Source organism: Macaca mulatta, chromosome 7, assembly GCF_049350105.2.
Source record: "Macaca mulatta isolate MMU2019108-1 chromosome 7, T2T-MMU8v2.0, whole genome shotgun sequence".
NCBI lineage: Eukaryota > Metazoa > Chordata > Mammalia > Primates > Cercopithecidae > Macaca > Macaca mulatta.
In genome coordinates, this window is record NC_133412.1 from 142,797,333 (window position 1) to 142,820,322 (window position 22,990).

At 45.1% G+C, this 22,990-nt stretch overlaps 2 protein-coding genes across 2 annotated transcripts in view; one reads left to right on the forward strand and one right to left on the reverse strand.

The window, feature by feature from the left end:
* Window positions 1-1,836: 1,836 nt before the first annotated feature.
* LOC144330327 (uncharacterized) lies at window positions 1,837-14,190 on the reverse strand. Its single transcript, XM_077941292.1, has 3 exons — window positions 13,039-14,190; window positions 8,041-10,048; window positions 1,837-4,371 (listed from the first exon to the last, which is right to left on the reverse strand). Exon 3 carries the CDS (start codon window positions 2,778-2,780, stop codon window positions 2,001-2,003), a length of 780 nt encoding a protein of 259 aa, XP_077797418.1. The 5' UTR covers window positions 2,781-4,371; window positions 8,041-10,048; window positions 13,039-14,190; the 3' UTR covers window positions 1,837-2,000.
* SUSD6 (sushi domain containing 6) overlaps window positions 1,852-22,990 on the forward strand; it is a 105,402-nt gene continuing 84,263 nt past the window's right edge. The window contains 1 exon segment of the mRNA NM_001194447.3: window positions 1,852-2,087. The gene's annotated coding sequence lies outside the window, so the exon portion shown is untranslated.

A 22,990-nucleotide genomic window follows, 5' to 3' on the forward strand; every position in this document is an offset into this window, starting at 1 on the left:
TCCAGGCTGGTCTCAAACTCTTGACTTCGTGATCCGCCCGCCTCGGCCTCCCATAGTGTTGGGATTACAGGCGTGAGCCACCGTGCCCGGCTGAGGATTTTTGGGTAGTGATGGACAGATCTGCATAGGGTCTCATAAGGGATTTTATAAGGTGGCAGTTCTTGCATGAAGTTACTGAGCCTCTTAGTGGCCAAACTGACTTCAGTGCACAGCCAAGGGCTCAGTTACCTCAGCAGTTGATCTGACCTGAACCATCCATGCCTGCTTTCTTCCCTTTCTTCTCTTTCTTTTTCTCCTTCTCTCCATTCGTCTTCTCCAATTCTTCCTCCATCCCTTTCCCTTGCTTCCTTCCCTCCTTGTCCCCTCCCTGAGCCTTGGGTCTGCCTGGCGTGTTCCTGCTGCCCACACTGATTTGGTTGCGCTCTGCTGCAGACCCAGGTAGTTCTGAAGTTTGCTTTTCAATCTTCTAGTGGTCTGGGCAGTGTGGCCCCAAATGAGCAGGAAGGGAGGGGTGCCCATCTTCTCTAATGAGTGTGGACCCAAGAAGGCAAGGACGAAAGAAGGCAGAACAAGGATAGGCTTATGAAAAAGGCAACAAGCCACAGGTTGCTGTGGGGCCCAGAAGGGAAGGGTTCTTTTGGGGATGGGTCTGTGTGCATGGGGAGGAGCATCCTGTTTATTTGGTTCAAGCTACTTCACAAGGACATGCCCTGTTAATTCACAGCACTTTTCCTGAAAGCCTACTAGAACTAGGGCTGGTGAGAGGCCCTGAGAAGGTGTATCCTTTTGTCCAAGAGCATCTGGGAGAAGAGGCCTGCCTGACCCAAGCTGCAGCAAAGACACAAGTCTGTAGGTCCAGATGTGAACTCTACCACTGATTTACAAGTAGGAGTTCCTTAACATTTATTGAGGACCTCGGAGACCTACAAGGTGCAAGGCCCTGGGGCACAAAGATAAAAAGCCAGAGTCCTCCCCATCAAGGCGCCACGGGCCCTGTAAACACATAAACCGAGGACACACTGCATGAGAGATCACCAATAAACGATGTAGCCATACAGTGCACAAACTGCTCACTCAGTATGTGCTAGAAAATAGCCCCAGGAGGCAAGGCTCAAGAGGGGAAATACAGTTAGGAATGTGGCAGGCCTCTAGCCCGGGCTCTGCCAGTCGTGCCTCAACTGCGGTTTTCTCAACCTTGAGATCCCTTGTGTGCTTTTAGCATGCTGAAGGATCACTCACTTCGGAATGCTAGTGAAAATACAGATTCCCAAGTCCGACCCCACTGAACCACAATGGCTGGAGGTGGGGCCCCGAATCTGCATTTTCACCCCCACCCACCCCCCCGGGCAGCTTTAATGTTGGCAGACTAGGAACCAGTTTAGAGTACTGCTTAACAGGGAGATAATAACCTGCTTCAGAGATAGGTCAGACGAGCAATTCAACAGGTAACAAGGCAACATGCGTCAAAAGCCTTGTAAACCTGACGGCAGTACAATTCTTTTCAAATCATAGTAATTCAATAATGCAAATAATAATAATAGTAAACGAACTGAAGAGCGCACTGCAAACGCCGCACAGTCCAGCTGAGTCGGTGCCACCGCCCCATCCACTCCAGCGCAGAGGGACTGTCCCTTTAAGGACCCCCCACCTCCCCAACCGCGTCGCTTCTCCCGTGGGTACCTGGCCCGGCCGGCGGCGCGTGCGTGCGGGGCCTCCCGGCGGGGCGGTCGGGGCGGTCGCGGCGGCGCGACGCCGGCGCGACGCCGTCGCTGTTGCGTGCGCGCCTGGCACCGCCCCTTCCCCGCCCCCTCCCCCTCCGCGGGGCCTCCCCCGCCCGCGCGGTACAGCTGGGTTAGTGACGCGGACGCTGCAGCCGCCGCTACCGCCGAGTTCTATTCTCCCAAGCCGGCGACCGCCCCGCCACCTCCCTCCCTCCCGCCCGCTTCCTCTGCCCACAGCGCCGGCCAGAGCGAGCTAGACAAGGGCACGCGGGGCCTCCCCTAGACCCGAGAAGGCTGCGGGCGCGCGCAAGCGGCGGCGTGGAAGCGGTGAGCGCCCCCATCCCGGAGGTCTCCGCCGGCTCCCGGGTGAGTTGTCACGGCGGGCGGGGGGCGGCGGGGCAGGCATTGTGCCCCCGACGCGCCCGGCCGGCTGTCAGGGGCGCGGGACCAGCGCGCACCGCCCAGGATTGACGCTGGCCGGAGCCCGGGCCGGCTTCGGCGGCTCCCCGCTCTTCTCTGCGCCGGCCCGCTGTCACCCGGCCGCGAACCGCGCCGCTGGGAGCCCCGCGCTGGCGTGGCGCGGCCGGCGGGCCGGCAGTGGGGGCTGCGCGGCCGGGGGGACCAGCGGCTGGTTTGCGGCCGGGAACTTAGTGACCTGCGGTCCGGGGCGCGCCGTCCCGCGTCGCTGCCGGGGCAGCGCCGGCAGAGCCAGACGCCGTGCCGGTGGGTGCGGAGGAGGTAGGCAGAGGCCCTCTGTGCCACTGTCATTACTGCCCTCAGCCCAGCAAAACTGCGGGGCTTGCGCTGGGGCGGGCAGGGCTGGCTTAGAGAAGGTGGATTTCCTGAGGAAATCTCAGAGCTCGCCTGTGCGCTCCGCAGCGTTCGGGAGCCCCCGCGCCTCGGCTGCTCTTTAATCTCAAAAACGTCTCTTGTTAACCAGGCTAAACTCCCCGAAACCAGCTCTTTTCTTTCAAAAAGTAGGCACGTACATACAGACTTTCCTTTTTTACGCTTGGTTTTGAGACCCCAGCTATGAGTGTGGATCTGACTCTCCCTCATGGGAGTCGTGGCTGAGGAGCTGCTGAAGTGGAGAAAAGTTACTCTGGATGAATTTAGGAGCAGGAGGGGGAGGTGGTTATGCGGACAGCAAGACCCAGAAGCAAAGAGGCGTCAAAATAAAGTCTTGGTCTGGTTAAAGGGAAGTTGGCGTCTGGGCAAAGAGGCCTAAAGCTGTTGTTCCCACAAAATTTTCTTTCGGTGGCAGGCGACATGCTGGGCTTTGTTGCTCTTGCTAACTGGGCTCCTGTGTGCTCTTCCAGAGGTGCAGTAAGATTACTCGGTTCAATTAGGCCTAGGGATTTACCCCCTTTTTTGATCTACAGAGATGGGAAGCGTGGCTTTCCACCCTTCACAGTAGTTAATTCATTTCTTGCTGTTTTCGTTCTTCTTGTGTTAAAAAAATACATAGGAGTTACGCACACACACCTTTTCTGTTTTGGGAATTCCACACCCAAATTGTCACCATCTAGTGGAGGCTAGTAGAGACATGTGCTTGGCACTGACTTCTGAGTTCTCTGGGCTTTATGTTTTTAGCTAGAAGCATATTCAACCAGAAATTAAAATTTTCCTGGAGTTGGGTGAGGTATTTCTGCATCTCAGGAAAGAAGGTGTTTAATTAAGCAGCAATGATATGGAAAGGTTCTTGAGGACTTACTGAGTACCAAGCTTTGTGCTAAGGGCTTTACTTTTTTGAACTTATTTAATAAACAACAGACTTTTGAGGTAGATATTCTTATCCCCATTCTTCTAGTTGAGACCCAAACCAAACAAGTTAAATAACTCGCCCGTGTCAGTTAGGTATCTCATGGTGGAGCCCACAGTCTGAACTACTAGATTATACTGCTGGTTTCCGGTTTGTTTACCTTTTGGTAAAATTGAACCTGGAGTCTTTCTAAAACCTTCTCAAAGCACTGCTGCTTCAGGCTGTTTCTCAGATCAGGAGCATTCTAAACTCTTTCTCCAGGGTACACACTTACGGTATGTTTGCATAAGAGTCATTTGTTCATTCTTTCCTTCAGTACTCCCAAGTATTTATGTGATACACAATGTATGCCAGGCACTGTGCTATGTATTGCAGGTACTGCATTGAATAAGTCAGAATCCAGCTCTCATGGACTCACAGCCTTTAAGTCAATTTGTTTTGGTTTATGTTGTTAGCTTTCATTGTTGGCCATTTGCTGCTGAAAGAACTTCTGCCCAGCGAGTTAAACAGAGGACAGTATTGGTATGAGTCCTGATAGATAGGACTTCCTGTCTACAGAGTAATTTTTTGGATATTGTAGTAGAAATGGCATATGAAACAAATCCTCACTTACACCTAGATAGAGCCAGGTGCCAGGATGCTCAGTGTTGGAACACCTGAGAGCAAATCCACTGTCAAATGGCTGAGTTTGACTTCTTTCGCTGAAGCCTACCTTCTGAAAGCCCAGAATTTGGTGAGATAGAAGAGGAAGAAGGGTGGAATGAGGTGTTACAGATGCAGGCTGGCAGATAAAGAGATCTCAGCACTTTGTCTGTTTTCCTGGCCAGTCTCTGAGGTGTGATGATTGAACTTGTGTTCTTTTTTATTTTTTTGAGATAGAGTCTCACTCTGTCACCCAGGCTGGAGTGCAGTGGCGCAATCTTGGCTCACTGCAACCTTCGCCTCCCAGGTTCAAACGATTCTCTGCCTCAGCCTCCTGAGCAGCTGGGACTACAGGTGCATGCCATCACGCCTGGCTAATTTTTGTATTTTTAGTAGAGACAGGGTTTTACCATGTTGGCCAGGCTGGTCTCAAACTCCTGACCTCAGGTGATCTGCCCATCTTGGCCTCCCAAAGTGCTGGGATTACAGGAGTGAACCACCGTGTGCGGCCTGAGCTTGTGTTCTTATGTAATGGTGCATCTCTCAGTAGGGGATATCCTCCTTTGCTCTTTTGCTGGGGCAGCAATTCCTGCGGCAGCCTTCCCTCTACATACACACACACCCCCCTTCCAAAAGGTAATAATTCACCTGGTTTCTTAAAAGTTAGAACTTCTTTCAAGTTTATTGCTACGAAACATTGTTTTACTCCCTCTTTGCTTGTCCGTTTCCCACATAAAAACTTGACTTTTGCTTCAAATATTTCTTCTGCCCTTTTTTCATATCCTTAGCTCTTCTGACAACCACGTTACTACTGGTATCATTTGTGGGCTGGGAGAAATACAGCATCTTTAAAAAAAAAAAGTGAGGTACATACTCTTCCTTATTTCACTACCAAACAAGTGAACTGTGGAGAATGAAGCAGAACCACTTGCCAGCAGAGAGGGAAGGCCAGAGGGCACACATGGTTGTCTTTCCCCTCTAGTTCCCCATTTACTAAGAGATAGTTCACACTTGCAGGCCCGAACGTCAGCAGATCCACTGGGCCCAGGTTGTGTAATTGCCATACATGAAGTGAGTTATTAAGCTCCTGAATTGACATGCTGTCTTCTAGTTGAAGCTGACAAGCAGGATTTATTTTCCCTCTTCTTTCTGTCTGGACACTATGGAAGTCTTGTTAGAGGGTGTTCGCTCAAGCAGTAGGAGAAAGATCAGAAGGAGCCAATAGAGGAAGGAACCCCATGTCTTGTCTTTTTTTCAACTTTGAGAGCAAACATTGCTTTGTTGCAGACTTGAATGTTGAGGATTAGGACATTTGGTTAAGGGTAAGCTTTGGGACAAATGCAAAACTAGGGAAAATAGAGACTTTCCCCAGGTTTCTCATGAGCTCCATACTACTCAGGAACCTTTGGGTGGACTGTCCTTGCGCATGAAGATCTGTTCACTCCACCGCTGGCTTGGATTCAAGGCAACAGCCATTGTGTGTCCCTTGGATGAGTGTGAGTTTGTGTTTCTGTGTAAGAACCTTTTATCTTAAAAAGTACAAGTTCTGGGGAAAGAGGTACCTCTTACAAGGCTTAGGTTTTCGCGGCAGAGCCTCTTAGGCACCTGTGTTCTTCTTGTGCTCATGTGTCTGCGATGGTGTCCTTTTTCTTGCCTTTTTAGTTTTTTTGGCCTGGAAACTAGCAGGGTTCCTCCATTTGCTCTCTCGTCCTCTGGTTCTTACTTGAGTGTGGAAGTCGCTCTGCTGGTGGACCTTGCAGTGGCACTGAGCTGGATCACTTCAGCCATGAAAGGCCAACTGTGCTACTATCAAGGCTTGGGACAGTTAAGTGTCTGTGAAGGTACTGGATACAGCGACAGCAGGAAGTGCAGCAGTGAGAACTGAAACTAATTTCACAGACTGTGGTGTTGCCTGTGATGTAGTCTCCCTCCCTGGCTCTTGTATCTCAAAAAAGGAAAATAACCACCCTTGAAACATCTGAAGGCTGCGTGCCAAGAATTCACACAGTACTCCTGAAACAGGATATTACTGAAGCATTTTTCTCAAGCAGAAACAGATGTAGTTCCCTGTTACTGTCGCCAGTGTTAGTAGATCCTTAAAATTACCTGATAGCAGTGTGCCCTTAAATGTACTCCCCCCCTACACACATACACAAGTGTTTTGTTTTATTTTATTTTATTTTTTGGCAAAGCCTCCTCGCTTGGTTTAAGGGAAGTTAGCCTGGGATTCCTGATGACAGTAATAGATTCTCAGTGGGTTCGCAGACGGCAGAGGTGGTGACTGACAATTCTTTATTACTCAGAAGAGGATTTTCTCTGATGAAAAATGATGCAGGATTCTGCAGTTGGAGATTGGATACAAAACCTCAGAGAAGAGACACAAATAGAGATCTTTCCCAGCCTCCCCTTTCTTGCCACCCTTTGTAGAGTAGAGGGAATGTCTAATCTTTCCAAGTCCAACCTACTGCCAGCAGTGACTTGCCTTCACCCACAGAAATTTAAGATTAGAGTGTGGAGTTGCCCTTTATGTAAACTGTCCTTGCTGAAATTTTCTTTGGCTAGACTAGGCTTCAGCTTCTGACAAAGACAGTAAAATGAAACTGGCTTCTGGGAATGGCATAAGAGCCTGTTTATCCAATTCTTCCTTTAGATTATTCTCAGTTGAGCTCAACAAACTAAATGGACGGAGGCTTGTAAAAGGTAACTGCAAAAAGGGAACAAGGTGATTTTACTTAATTTCCTTTTTAAATTATAGCAGTCTATGCAAACTGTTTGAAGGAAGACTGAGAGATGTTTTTTGGTGGGGAAGCGCAAGATCACAGATAGCTTGGAAAATAAAAGGGAAAAAAAATCAGCATGATTCTACCACCCTAACATAAACATAGTGTGGATTCTGTTGTTTCTGTCTTCAGCTGGTAGTACCTGTACATTCAGCTTTGTATTTTTTTCACTTAGCTTTTTTTTTTTAACACGTCATAAAATTCACACATTTAAAGTACAATTCAGTAGTTTTTAGTATATTTACAGAGTTGTACATCTATCACCATAACCTACTTTTGGAACATTTTCATCACCCCAAAAAGTCACTCCCTATTTCTCTACAATCCCATCTAGCCCTAGGCAACCATTCATCTTTCTCTCTCTATAGGTTTGCCTATTTGGACATTTCATATAGCTGGAATCATATGATATGTGGTCTTTAATAACTGGCTTCTTTCACTTAGCATAATGTTTTTGAGGCTTATTCATGTTTTAGCATGTATCAGTACTTCATTCCATTTTATTGCTGAATGCTGTTCTGTTATATTGATATACCACATTTTGTGTATCCATTCATAACCTGATGGACAGTTGGGTTGTTTCTGTTTTTTGGTTACGAATAATATTGCAGTATTGCTAAGAACATGTGTGTATAAGTTGTTCTGTGGGTATATGTTTTCATTTCTCAAGGAGGTATCTTTAAAGCTGCATCCATCCATATCTCTACTTTGAGGTTAACATTCTACTAGGTTATGCAGTTTGTTTGAGGAAGAACAGTGTTATAGTAAACTCTTGGCCCTACTGTGGTGTTGCGGATATTGTCCTGGATCAAGAAAAGGTGCCACCAAAAAAATTCCAAAACCCAAAAACAAAAAGAGAGAATCCTGTTTTTAAGTTTGAACTCTCGGCCGGGCGCGGTGGCTCAAGCCTGTAATCCCAGCACTTTGGGAGGCCGAGACGGGCGAATCACAAGGTCAGGAGATCGAGACCATCCTGGCTAACCCGGTGAAACCCCGTCTCTACTAAAAAGTACAAAAAAAAAAACTAGCCGGGCGAGGTGGCGGGCGCCTGTAGTCCCAGCTCCTCGGGAGGCTGAGGCAGGAGAATGGCGTAAACCCGGGAGGCGGAGCTTGTAGTGAGCTGAGATCTGGCCACTGCACTCCAGCCTGGGCGACAGAGCGAGACTCCGTCTCAAAAAAAAAAAAAAAAAAAAAAAAAAAGTTTGAACTCTCCAGTAGCATTGTTTCCAAATATTTGGTGCAAAACTTTAACCATTGGTGAGAGTTGACAGACGCAATAGTGCCTAAATTCAATGCACATGTACTGCTGCTTTAAAAAAAATAAAGAGGATTTTCAATGCAAAGCCTCAGCTCTAAATCTCATCTTTGTGTTTTATAGAGAGAACTTTACCATGAATCCCCAAAGCCTTCCTTATCAGATGTGATTTATAGTTCTCAGAAGCTTTTCCTTTTCTTGTGAAAAATTCCATGCCAGGGTTCTGTGCACCTGCTCAGAGGCTTCTGCTAGGTTGGGGAGTGGAATGCTTATTGACTAGAGAGCCAGCCAGCAAGATAGGGAAGTGGGAGAGGGGCTGTGAGTGCCCTGAAAATGTAGATCCGAGAAAGAGTGCTCTTTAGAGCAGCTGCCACAGGGCTTTTCCAGGTGGACCTCAGGTGTGACCTGAGGTTAAAAACAGATCATGCCAGACACAAAAAGGAGCAGATGGTGCTGCTTGGAGTGTCATTTCCTCTACAGGATGTGTCCCTGGGTGGTTTTACATCATGCCAACCATATTAATGAAATAATGCAACAGAATGTCTCCTTTTGCCCTTGTTGTAATTGGAACCACAGGTTGAGTTTCCCTAATCTGAAATATGAAGTGCTCCAAAATCTTAAACTTTTTGAGCACCCACATGATGGAAAATTCCACACCTGACCTCATGTTTTGGGTCGCAGTCAAAACTACCTTTAGGCTGTGTGTATTAGGTGTATATGAATTATAAATGGATTTTGTGTTTAGACTGGGGTCCCATCCCTGAGATACCTGATTATATATATGCAAATATTCCAAAATCTAAAACATTTGTGATCCCAAGCATTTCTGATAAGGGACACTCAGCCTGTACTAGCACTTGTGACCAACAGCTAGTCTTGCTTTCAACAGCTAGTCCTGCTTTCCCTACTCCTAGATCCCCAATAAAAGCTCTCGAAAGTGTGCATATGCAGGCTACCTAGTGATTTAACAGAGGATCAAGATAGTTACACTGCAGAGAAACAGAAGGGATAGGGCACATGCCCTTTGTCCAGCAAGACAGACAAAAGCTAGGAACTTGAACTCTCTTCTCTGGGTTCCTGTATCTGGAGCCAAGGCCAAGGATCAGTTCTTCTAGAAAGTTCCCTCCTGTGTGTGTGTAAATGTGTGTGAATGCAGCCGTAACTTCTCTGCCAAAATTCATTGCCAAAAATTTTGTGATTTGGAGCAGGCCCTACCTGTTAATGCAAATTTGATTCCCAAATCCTAAGAGTTTCCAAAGGTTGGGTGAAGTGAGACGAGACTCGTAGTTGAAGATCCAGATTTTTCACTGTTGGTATCTAGATGCTACCAAAACTCCCTGCATAACAAAGTATATGAAGAGAGACTCTAGGCTCATGAAATGTTAGAGTTGGAAAAATGGGACTTTGGGGTTCTTTTTATTCTACCTCCTCATTCTAAAGAAATGCAAATGGGAAATGGATGCTCAGAGCTGACTCGCCTGAGAGGTGAAAGGGCTAGTGGAGAAGCCAAGGCCCCTGATTCCTAGTCTAGTGCTTTTCTCTCCTGGTGTGATCAACTCTTTGTTTCTCCCCCTCCTTTGGGCCTGGACCAGGAATGGGGATTGGGAGTCCAGCAGGGTGTTGTGGTTCATATTTTTGGGAACAAATTCAAGTTACTTCTGTGATTGTAGTTTTGAATCTAATAGTGAAATTACAAAGGAAATGAGTCTTGAAGTCCAATTCTTCTGAAAGAAAACTGTTCTTAAAATGGGTGCAGAGCCCTCAGGGCTGCTCTGCCTGTGGAGTAACCATTCTTTATTCCTTTACTTTCTTAATAAACTTGCTTTCACTTTAAAAAATTGTTGTAGTTGTGTTTAGACTGGGCCTACTTAACTTTTAAATTTCTGTGCTGTGTATCTTTGCCATTCAAAAATGCCACCTGGCCCGGTACGGTGGCTCACACCTGTAATCCCAGCACTTTGGGAGGCTGAGGTGGGACAATTGCTCAAGACCGGTTCAAGACTAGCCTAGGCAACGTAGTGAGAGTCCACATCTCTACAGAGAAAAAAAAAAAAAGTTAAAAATTAGCTGGGCATGGTGGCACACACCTGTAGTCCCAGCTACTTGGGAAGCTGGAGTTGGGGGATCACTTGAGCTTGGGAAGTCAAGGCTGCAATGAGCTATGATGGTGCTGCTGTACTCCAGCCTGGTGACACAGTTGAGACCCTGTCTCAAAAAAAAAAAAAACAAAACCCACCTGACCCCAGGCCAATGGGTGTGTTCTCTGTCTGGGAGAACCGATCCTGCCCCCACACCCCATTAACCGACCAAACCCTTCAGAGCTGTGTCTCAACTTCCTTGGACTTATGGTATGTGGAATCAGCTACCCACCTAAATGCAGCGTGACCACACATCTATAACTGTATGTCTCTAACCAGGCACGAAGGAAGCAGGTCATATATACTGGCTTTCCCCATCCCAGAAAACCAGTGAACAGAGTCTTGTGTTTAGTGTGGGTGCTGCTGTTTCAGTTGGCATGCTTGAGGCATTGCTAGGAAATTAACCAGTGGTATGTTATCTGGTCCACCCCTTTATCAATCCTCCATCTGCCTCCAGGTAGAAACTCTGCCATGGGAAGACCGTCTACATCCTTGTTTCTGTCCTGTGGGGATTTTGCTTGTTACACAGCAGAATAGCAAGAAAAACAGGCTCTGAGTTTCATAAGAATTCATTGATCCATCTTTCCTTTACATGTACCCTCAAGTCATAATAATTTGTGAGCTGATAATCTGGTTAGGCTGTGATGTCAGGCTGGTGGGAGGCTGGTAGGTGGTTGCTGCAGAAACCAAAGGGAAGTAAGTCTAGTTGTCTGGCAAATAATTAGTGGATGCCTGTTCTAGGCACTAGGTATACAGTTGTGAACAAAGAACAAAATGGACATAGTACTTGCTGGCGTGGAGTTAGCATACTGCGGGAATACTCATGAGGTTTTTAATTTGAGAGTAGTGTTGGAGGAGTCTTTTGTGTACAGTAGACCTTCAGCTTGACTGTTTGGGATTTGTCAGTTACTTCTGTGGTCCAAACCACAGTCATCCTGGAAGGGAAAAACTTGAAAAGTATTGTTAGAGAGTTCCCCCAGGCTCCCTATTAAAGAAATGAATTGTGTTTCTCTGCAGTGAGCTAGGTCTAGGAGTTTGGTGTGCTTTGAGGATTCCTGTTTCTTGCTTTATTTAATCAACTAGTTTTTAATCTGGGAATGTTTTCAGTCCTTGACTTATCCTATTTTTAATTAAAAGAAAAAAGGAGATGTGGGTTCAACTATGAGAAACTGGGAGAAGGGAATAGAGAGGATCAGTGGCATGAATTCCTTAGGGAATCTTTTTTCTTCTTCCATCTCCCTCAAGCCTCAATTTTAGATAGAAATGTGGATTTGTGAGATCTCTTTTCCTGATATATCTGTGGCTTTACAACCTGCTGGGGGCAGTAAAGGACCTAGTTCCCAGTAAACATACGCCCTCCCCATATATTTTACCTCTTTGGGTGGCCATCTCTGTGTAGGCCCTGGTTCCAAGCTGACGTTGGAAGTTCCCTGAGGTCGGTGACTGTCTCATCCACTTCCTTGTACCCCCTCCTGGATTAATTGGATGATTAATAAATGATTGATCAGGTGTAGGGGATTAAAATAACAAGTATAGGAGGGCAGGGTGACTTTGAGGTTATGAACCTTGATGAAAAGGAATGAAAGAGTGGTATTATTGATGAATTCTAAAAATAGAGTCATTTGGAGGAAGGCCTGGTTTGAGTGAAAAACAAATATAAACAGGGTGTTAAAAAGCTGTTAACATTCACCATGTTCACCTTGTCTGGTGGCAGGAAAAGAAGACAGCTCAGGATCCATGGCAGTGGGAGGTGAAGGAGAGAGAGGGTATTGGAGGTTCTCCAGAATGTTTTAGCAAGGCCAGTCAAAAACAAACTATAGGGCCCTCTTGTTACAGGGCTGAAGACCAGAAAGTCATCCCTGCTAATTTTTAGGTAGCAGGTCTTTGTTTCTAGAATTCTGTTCTTTTAAAAGCCTCGGGAGGCATCATTCATTCTTGAAAGCCAACTTACACCTTTGCCTCTGTAGTTTGGAGAGAAATATATTTAGTATCCAGTGTGTCAGGTTGCAGGCAAGGAAGTCGTTGCGAGGAAGACTTTTGTCTTTGTTCTCCACAATTGAACTCTTTTGGGGGGGGCAGTTCTACTGCTTCTGGAATTACATAATTGTGTGGGTCATCTCCTTTGAAGGTCTGTCCATGCTTTTTTAAAAGCACGTCGTTGAAAGAAGGGTGCTCTGTACAAATGCTGACATGCTTTTTTCTTGGGTTATACGTGAGCAATGGTAGAATGAATAGACTTCGGGGTTTTGGTGTTGGTGTCACTTTCTGTGAATAGTGAAGGTATTAGGAGTCTAATGTTAAAGTAGCAGATGAGGTGTTTTTCAAGCAACACATCTGACCTCATTAATTGATCAAGTATTTATCAGATGCTCTTTCCCATATACTGATTATCTCACCACAGGAATTCTTTGCAGCACAAAAGTTTAACACTTAATTATATACTTTTGAATTGTTCTCTAGTGTTTTTTGGCTTTTTTTTTTTTTTTTTGAAACAGGATCTTGTTCTGTTGCCCAGGCTAGAGTGTAGTGGTACCATCGCGGCTCACTGCAGCCTTGACCTCCCGGGCTTAAGCGATCCTCCCACCTCAGCCTTCTGAATAGCTGGGACTACAGGCATGCGTCACCATGCCCGGCTAATTTTTTTGTATTTTTTTGTAGAGATGGGGTTTTGCCATGTTGCCCAGGCTTGTCTTGAACTTCCAGATTCAAGTGATCTGCCTGCCTCAGCCTCCCAAAGTGCTGGGATTACAGGCATGAGCTACCACCCCTGGCCTCGTGTTTTGGTTAGTCTCTTCTCCTCATAGATTTCAACCCCCTTGAGGATGGTTTACGTTTCTCCATGTTTACTGTGCAGACTGAACATCCATATTGATAGCAGTAAAGATTTCTTCATTTTACAAACTGCTTTCTTTTCTTTTTTTGAGATGGAGTCTCTGTTGCATAGGCTGGAGTGCAGTAGTGCGATCTCGATTCACCACAACCTCTGCCTCCCAGGTTCAAGCGAATCTCCTGCCTCAGCCTCCTGAGTAGCTGGGATTACAGGCACCTGCCACCACGCCTGGCTAATTTTTGTGTTTTTAGAAGAGATGAGGTTTCACCATGTTGGTCAGGCTGGTCTTGAACTCCTGACCAGAAGTGATCCGCCCACCTTGGCCTCTCAAAGTGTTGGGATTACAGGCATGAGCCACAGCACCTGGCCAAACTGCTTTCATGTAAGACATCACATACTGTCAGGAAGATTGTAGTCCCATTTTACAAATGGGAAAGATAAGACCTTTGGCAACCGGTATGCATTTGGCAGCAACTGTACTTATATGTAGTAGTGATGTTAAGTCAGCTAGAATTCAAATGCTAAATCAGACACTGGTATGGTAGCACATGTTGAGAGATGGGAAACCTCCTAGGATTTGCAGGCTTGATTAACCTGCCAAGGAACAGCAACCAGCAACATGATAGCAATAGCCCCTTTTTGGTTCCTCCATCCCCATCTTGGCACAGGTACCCTAAGGTCAACATGTTTTTGTGTACTAATGGAACAAAAATGTAAACATGTGCCTACAGTCATGTGTGGTGTAATGACATTTTGCTGCATATATGATGGTGGCTCCATAAGATTATAATGGAACTGAAAAATTTCTATCACCTAGTGACATTGTAGCCATGGTAAGGTCATAGCACAATGCATTACTCACCTGTTTGTGGTGATGCTGGTGTAAATAAATCTACAGCATGGCCAGTCATATTAGAGTCTAGCACATACAATTATGTATAGTACATAATACTCGATGATAATAACTGTGTTTCTGGTTTTTGTATTTACTATACTATGTTTTTTGTCGTCAATATAGACTATACTCCTTCTACTTAGGAAAAAAAAAAAAAACTCAAAAAACAGTTAACTGTAAAACAGCCTCAGGCAGGTTTTCCAGGAGGCATTGTTATAGGAGATAACAGTTCTGTTACTGCCCTTGAAGACCTACTGGTGGAGTAAGATGCGGAGATGGAAGACAGTGATATAGATGATCCTTACCCTTTGTAGGCCTAGGCTAATGTGTGTGTTTGTGTCTTCGTTTTTTTAACAACAAAAATTTTTTTTTAAATAGAAAATAGCTTATAGATAAGGATATAAAAAAAGAAAATATTTTGTCACAGCTGTATGTCTTAACCTAAGCGTTATTACAAATGAGTCAAAAAGTTTAAAATAATTAAAAAGTTTATAAAGTAAAAAAGTCACAGTAAGCTAAGATTAGTTTATGGAAGAAAAAAATTTTACAAATATAGTGTAGCCTAAGTGTACAGTGTTTATAAAGTCTACAGTAGTATATAGTAATGTCCTAGGCCCTCACACTCAGTCTTCGTTCACTCACTTACCCAGGGCAATTTTCAGTCCTGCAAGCCCCATCCATGGTAAGTGCTCTATACAGATGTACCATTTTTTATCTTTTATACCATATTGTATTTTTTCTATGTTTAAGTATGTTTAGAGACACAATTACCATCATGTTAGAGTTGCCTACAGTATTCAGTAACGTATCTGCTGTACAGGTTTGTAGCCTAGGCCATGCCATGTAGCTGAGGTGTATAGTAGGCTATGCCATTTAGGTTTATGTGAGTTCACTCTGTGATTTCCATACAACAACATTGCCTAATGACACAGTTCTCAGAAAATATCCATGGAATCAGAGTGACCCTGCTTCAGTGTCAGTTCTGCCACATATCAGCTATATGACCTTGAGCAAATTTAACCTCTTTGATACTTAGTTGTTTTTTTCTGAGACAGAGTTTCACTCTTGTTGCCCAGGCTGGAGTGCAATGGCCCGATCTTGGCTCACCGCAACCTCCGCCTCCCAGGTTCAAGTGATTCTCCTACCTCAGCCTCCCAAATAGCTGGGATTACAGGCATGCGGCACCACACCCGGCTATTTTTTTGTATTTTTAGTAGAGACAGAGTTTCTCCATGTTGTTCAGGCTGGTCTCGATCTCCTGACCTCAGGTGATCTGCCCACCTTGGCCTCCCAAAGTGCTGGAATCACAGGCGTGAGTCACCGTGCCTGGCCGATACTTAGTTTTATCATTTGTAGGATGGAAATGATATTAACACTACCAATTTATAGACGGGTGGCTACCAAAGTATTGATGATTGCCTGGTGTGGGGAATTCTGCATGTGAATGGTAAAGGATAAAGGGGACTTTAACTTCTTAAACTTTTTGTTTCATTTGAATTTTTTACTATTGGCATATATAACTTGAATACTTTATTAAAATTACTTTTAAAAGTACTCCCTTGTAGAATTTTATGAAAATCAAATGAAATGGGATATTTAAAAAGATGTGTATGTGCCTGACAGCTAAGAGATACTCAAATGGTAGATTGGGGAAGTATTAATTAGTGGCTGACCCTTTTGTAGTGTTAGATGTTCTGTCTAGCTATGTGGCTCTGGGTAACTCTCTTAACTTTGTTAAGCTCCAGCTTCTTTAACTGAAATTGGGAGTTAAGAGTAGTGTCTATCCCATGGGGGTTTTTGAGGATTAAATGATTCTAGACGGTTAAGCGGTTAACTCAGTGTCTGGCACGTAGTAAGTGCCCAGTAAATATTAGCTGTTATCAGCTTTTATCCTCACAACTATGCTTGAAGAGAGGAGGCAGTTTTATCTACTTTAAAGTTACAGAAAATGAGGCACAGAGTAGTGAATGACTTGTCCTAAGGCTAGATGTTGGGTTAGCAGCAGAAACGGGACTGACGCCTACATGGTCTCCTTCATGTTTCAGTGCAGCCCTGTCAGAGTGGGTGGCAGCAAACCACGGAGGCCTCGCGGATGTGCAGACAGGAAGCACTGGCCAGGCCTGTGGAGGTGAAACTCAGCAGAACATGGCCGGTCTGGACAGAGGGGGTTAGCAAGGGTCACTGTGGGGCTGAGTGAGTGAGAGAAGCCAGCTTAGGACCACATCCTTTTCCCACTTTCCAGGGCAGATGGACCACATCCAGAGTGATCAAAGGGAGAGGCTTGTTTCCCCTCTCCTTTCTGCCTCCTGGTCTTGTAGATGGCACACTCTTTACCACTCCCTTCGTGGTCTCAGTTCTCTGAACTCTGTCACATCTAGAAAATTCAGGTCTGGCCTTCTCTGTGAAACCGTCCCTGCTGCTGGAGTCCACACGGACAGCCACACCACCCGAGTCTGCTCATCCTCTCCTGCTTTAAACCTGGGTGGCCTGTGTGAGGACGTCTTTGCTTCCGTAAGGAAGGCCTTTTTCCTTATACCACTTTAGCGCTCCCCATGGTGTTCTACCTGCTCCTGGAACAATCTGCCTGTTGGTGGGACTGAATGGTTGAGTTGAAGCCAGTCTTGGTGGGAAATTGGTTTTGAGCTTCTCTGTGGGCTCCTCTTCTGCATATTTGCATTTTGAGAGGGGGAAAAAAAGCCCTGAGTGATTTCTGCCCAGTACGGTTTCCAGAGAGTGCGAGATTCTCCTCCTCAAACTCAGTCGTGGGGCCAGAACTGATTAAGCACCCGGCTTCTCACCTTCCCACCTTGGGTTTTTACAGTACACTTCTTATCCTTGCCCTTTCTGTTTTCTGCTTATCAGACCTTCCCACATGTGCCCTGCTCTCTTCCTGCTGCACAGGGTTCATGAAATGCCAATTAGTGAAAAATACAGACAATGCAGTGTCAAATTTTACCAAATCTCAATTTGCACAGTGGATTGGAAGATGGCATGTGCTATCTTTTTTGTGTGATCATTTTTGGGTGTGCATGTGTTTCAAATATTCACTTTTCCAAATATGCATTTAATAGTGGCTGGCAAACCCCCATAGTTCACTTTTCATTTTTCATTGTAGATATTCTTTGAATATCTTCTTGCTATGGGTATTAGATTTACATTTAATAATTCCCCATCAGGATCTGAAAAGTATGAAGGGGCCTACCTATGAAGCACCCATTTTTTCATGCTTAATACCAACTAAGTCACCAGACTTTTTTTTTTTTTTTTTTTTTTTTTTTGAGGTAGGGTCTTGTTCTGTTGCCCAGATTGGAGTGCAGTGGCTTGATCATAGCTCACTGTAGCTTCGAACTCCTGGACTTAAGTGCTTATCTTCCCAGCTCAGCCTCCTCAGCAGCTCAGATTACAGGCAAGCACCACCACACCCGGCTAATTAAAAAAAAAAAAAAATATATATATATATATATTTTTTTTTTGTCTTGCTATGTTCCCCAGGTTGGTCTTGAACCCCTGGCCTCAAGTGATCCTCCTGCTTTGGACTCCCAGAGTGTTGGGATTACAGTCATGAGCCACTGCAACTGACCTATCACACTTCTTTAGATGACTCTGCTCCGACTCCCTTTGGCTTGGCAACAGGTGGATCCTAGAGGATGTTAAAGACCTTATGGAAGGGACCCTGTTAACTTATTGCAAAATAAGAATCTTCATTGGAAAAGAAACCCTCCCACTACCATGGTAGAAGTCCCTATAAAACACAGGTTGTTCAGGACTTTTATTATGTTGCTCTAGTATTTATCTGGTTTTTTAAGATAGTCTTGCTTGAATTAATTCTGATTTCAAGAGTGATGACTAAAAGTTTTGGAAGCGGTATTTAGAAAAGAATGAAGCTCTGGATTTATTTCAGGGCTAATCATGAATTTGCAGGAGCAGCTTCAGGACACCAGGGAGAGAGGCATGGCACACTGCCTTGGAGCTGTCATTAGGATGCTGCTACCTTTTAGGGACATACTGTAGGCAGTCCTTGGTCTATGTAAAGTTGTGCCTGCACCTCATCAGAAATTAACCAGATGGTATTTGTAGTAAAAGTGGCAGATGTTCTTGCTGTTGGAATTAATTTTAATTTTTTTACATGTGAATGTGGGATTATGGGACTCTTTTTTGGGGGGTCTTAGTCTCATATGGAAGTGCTGCTCTTACCTTACAGAGACTTTATTTATCCCTTGCTCTTGACTTTTTTTTTATTTTTTATTTTTTTTTTAGACAGAGTCTCACTCTGTCACCCAGTCTGGAGGGCCGTGGCGCAATCTTGGCTCACTGCAACCTCTGCCTCCTGGATTCAAGCGATTGGTCTGCCTCAGCTCCTACATAGCTGGGATTACAGGCACCTGCCACCACGCCCAGCTGATTTTTGTATTTTTAGTAGAGACGGTGTTTCACCACGTTGACCAGGCTGGTCTGGAACTCCTGACCTCAGGTGATCCACCCACCTCTGCCTCCCAAAGTGCTGGGATTATAGGCGTGAGCCACCGTGCTCGGCCCTAAAGTGACTCTTAACTCTGTTTTCCCATCCCTTCTGATCACTTTCTCTCAGCACATGTGTCATTTGTGGTGGCAAAGTACAAAGTGACCAGCCTTCTCTCTAGTAGAATTTGAAGGTTGCTGATGGGGCTGTGTTGATGATGAGGCTGTGTGCTTCCTACAGAGATACTGCTGGTGATGAAATTATGTAACATTTGAGTCATTCCTTTGGGTTAAGACATCTGTATTTAGCAGGTATTATACCTAGAAAGAGTGTCTATATGAGAGTGTCCTAGAAAAGAAAGAAGAAAAATCCCCCTGGGGAGTAGGACAAGGCAGAAAGTATTGAATGTGTGCCCTATGCCAGGCAGTGTGCTCAGTGCTTTAACTCACTAGGCTGATCTTCACTGGATAAATCAGGAAACCAAGCTCTGAAACATTAAGTACTGTAATTTACTGTATTGGAACTAGAACCAAGGTTGGAGTGATTCCAAAGCCTGTGTGTGTGTGTGTGTGTATGTGTGTGTGTTTTTTGGAGACAGGGTATCACTCTGTTTCCCAGGCTGGAGTGCAGTGGGTCTATGTGGGCTCACTGCAGCCTCTGCCTCCCTACCTCAGCCCTCAACCCCAGTAGCTGGGACTACAGGCACGCACCACCACACCCAGCTAATTTTTGTATTTTTTTAAGAGATGGGGTTTTGCTATGTTGCCCAGGCTGGTCTTGAATTCCTGGAGTCAAGTGATCTGCCAGCCTTGGCCTCCCAAAGTGCTGGGATTACAAGCATGAGCCACTGAGCTCAGTTCTGCCTGTGGTTATTTTATGGCAGGTAAAGCATATGTGGATTAGAAAGTTGGGTGGGGGATGAGGTGGTGAGGGAGGCAGAGAACAAATGCCTGGAGAGAGGAGGGTAGGGCCAGGTGGGAGCGAATGGCCCTGGTGAGGGTGTGGAAAGGAGGGGTTGGTTAGCAAAAACAAGCTGAAGTGAAAGAGAGGTTGGGGGTCCCTTGGAGGGGGTGTAATGTTGGATGATAACACTTCTTCCCTGAAGGGTGAGGGATGGACCAGAGTGCCTGCAGGACCAGATAGCCTCTGTATTTAGGTAGATGGCCGTTGGGCCCCCACAGGAAGCCTTTTAATCCCTGGTATTTATAGACTGGCCTGTACGCTACTGAAAGGCAGCTACCATTTCAGTCAGCGAAGGCAACATTATCTGCCTTTGAAACACCACTTCCATGGATTCCCATTTGGCCCAGGGGGAGGGTCTGGATAATGCCCATTATGTTATCCTAATGCCTTGCTACCTCAGAGGTTGTTCAGGGGCACTTCTGCTGTTTCTCTCTGAATGACCTCTGGCTGCCCCTCTCTTGCAGATACTCCTTTTCCTCTCAGGGATGAGTTGGAGCTGGGACTGGGAAAGGCAGCCCTCTTGTTTCTGTTCAGGTTGGCCAGGAATGCCCAGGAATGATGATTCTGGTTTGCCAGCTTCTTGCCATGAGGCTGGGGTTGCTGTGTTTACAGCACAACCAACCCTAAAGTCAGTGCAATTCACCATGGATTTATTGAGCACCTGCTAGTATGTGTGTGTGTTGGGGGTGGTATGTGAAAATGATGGAGGCAGGTCTCTGACCTAAATGAGGGAGGATGGGCAAACAGCTCCCACAGTTGGCAGTTGAGCCAGTTCCTTTTCCTTCTCGTAGGAAGTGTCATAAACATTGTCTTGTCTCATTTGCATGGTTGTTGAGAGGTTTGAATATAGTGGTAATGAATTGAGACTGCTTCTAAAGGTATTAAGCTCTCGATTTATGTAAAACTTTCTTCAGTATTACTAGGCAGGCTGATAATAAAAGTTAACATATATTGAATGCCTTCTATTTGCCAGGCACTGCTCTAAGTGCTTTCTACATGTTAGCTTATTTAATCTTTATAGCAACTTCGAAGTAGATTGCTTGTGTACCCACTTTGTAGGTAAAAGAGGATAAAAAAAAAACTTGCCGAGGATAGCACAGCAGTAAGTAGCAGAGCTAGGCAGTCTGAATGTTTGGCCAAACACTGGCCACTGTAAAGATCTTGTGGAAGTCAGGGAGTAGAGGTGGTCTCCCCAAGGGAAGGCAGCAGCCAGGACCTACCCTCAGAGACCAGCAAGGAGCAGAGAAAGGTCAGGCTGGTGCCTCAGAAAGCATCAGCATTTCTGCACAACTTAATTAAATTACTGAAACCTTTTCTGAGCTTGGAGCCATCTTTCTTGGAGAGTAATACAATTGAAACAGATAATTTAAGCCAAGGAGGAAGGACCAAATTGGTGAGCTCACATATGTAGATGGACACTTATTGACTCTGACTAAAACGCAGAGGAAAAACCTTAAAGTGAATCATGTTTATTCAATTTCTAAACAAGTGCAAAGACCCAGGCAGCATGCTTTGTGTTTGGACTCTTGAAGAATACATATGGAAAAAAAAGAAAAAAACCTCTTCCCCTCTCAACCCTTTTCTAAGTTTTTATTAAGAATATATTAATTTGAGCATTAATATGCAATGTATCCATCTTTGGCAGTTATTTTGCAGAAAAGCCAAGCTCATTTTTTGAGGCAACTTCTAGCCAGGTTGTTTCAGTTGTGGAGAACTGGGGGCAAGCACACCTGCTCATCATGGAAAAGGCAATCTTAAATGCATGTCTGTAAAAAGGACTCTTGAGAGTTCATGTTTTGGAATTCTTGTTTTACTCCACTCAATTCTGTCAGCAGCTTTCTTAACATGAGGTGCCTGTGACTTAAAGTGATGATCTGTTTCCTTAGCAATTCAGGGGACTTAACCATCATCTAGTGACCTGTGTCCCCAAAGCTTGCAGCGGCTTCAGAAGTCTCCTAGAATGCCCCAAGGCAGTGTCACTCAAAAGTATGCTGTAGCATCACCTGGCCTACCTTAGACTTTCAAAATCAGCTCTCACATGTGCATGTTCAACTGGCTTTCTGCTGCTTGCTCAAGTCCAAGTCCCACCCCACCTCAAGAGGGTGCATAGCTGCAAGCAGCAGGGGAACAATCTTCAGAACTTCCCATCTCTTTATACTGATGCCTCCTAGTCCATAATACATCTAGGATAATTTTAACATTTAAAATGAATTGTGTTATATAATGTGGAATAAATTTCAGCTCTACCAAGATTGCATGCTTTTGGGTCAGACTGCTTAGTTTGATATCTTGGTCTCATCACTTTCTATCTGTGTAAGCTTGGATAGGTTATTTAGTGTCCTGCTTCTGTTTTTTGTTTTGTTTTGTTTTGCCTAAAAATGGAGATAACAGTACCTACCTTGTAAAGTTGTTGCAAGAATTAAATAAGATATTAGATGTAAAATGCTTATATCTGTGCACAGTGAATAAGCACTCAAATGCCAGTTAATGATAATGATTCTGTGATTGTCCTGAGGTTTCATGTTCCTGGAGTAGGATTATGACCATGACATTTACAGAATGAAGTCCTGCAGGGTGATAAAATATCCTTGTCCCCATTGACATAGCCAAGTCACAGGCTTATAAAAGAATGTTTGCCATCCCCAGGAAGCCTAACACAGGGCACTGGGAAATGCTTGCAAAAACAGGTGTTCTCAGGTCACATCCTTTTAGTTTTCTGAGGCCCCTGTGTGGAAAGGGTACACAGCATGACTGTTCTAGGGTGGTCAGACTCTGTCACAGGTGGGAGGGAAGTACTTGTTTAGAATATGGCAGAGAATCCACCAAGGTGTTATAACCAACAACAATTTGTTCTTCATTCTGGGCTTTTTCCCCCTTATGCTTGTTTAATGGTTAGGAAAGAGGGCTAAATTTCCTTTGTAAAGGTGCACATCTCAAATTTGTTCCCCATAGTAGCTTGTTTTTTAAAAAGCTTTAAGAAATTACAATTTATACTTGTTTTTGGAAGAAAGATTAGGAAATACAGGTTAATGGCAACCCTTCCAGAGAGCACCACTGTTCACACTGCTATTACCCTGCTGCTTCTCTCCCTGGTCTAGGATGTCAGGGATGGCAGAGTGGCAGGTGGAGGGGTCAGGCTTCAGAGGGAGGGGCTGCATTTCTGGGAGCCAGACTGGCCCTCTTGTTGCTCTCAGGGCTGACACTTCTCTGTCTCATCCCTCCTCCCTCAGTAAATGCAGCTGGGGAGGGTTGCCTAGAAGGGGAAAACTCATTGTGTAAGGAGAACACTTCCCTTCTGGGTTTTAAAACTAATGCTTCCTTCCCCTTTTCTCTTCCCAGAATAAGAGCTGCCAGTAAAACTTTAGTGCAGACTGTTGAGATGTATTTGTCATGATATGATGGACAAAAGAATTGTCAGCTCCTCCTTTCTGTATCATCTCATTGATCCCCCCCTTACCCCCTTGCAAATGAGAATTACAGGAAATCACAACTAGCATTAAAACAAAACAACATAAAACAACAACAACAAAACACTGGGCAGATGG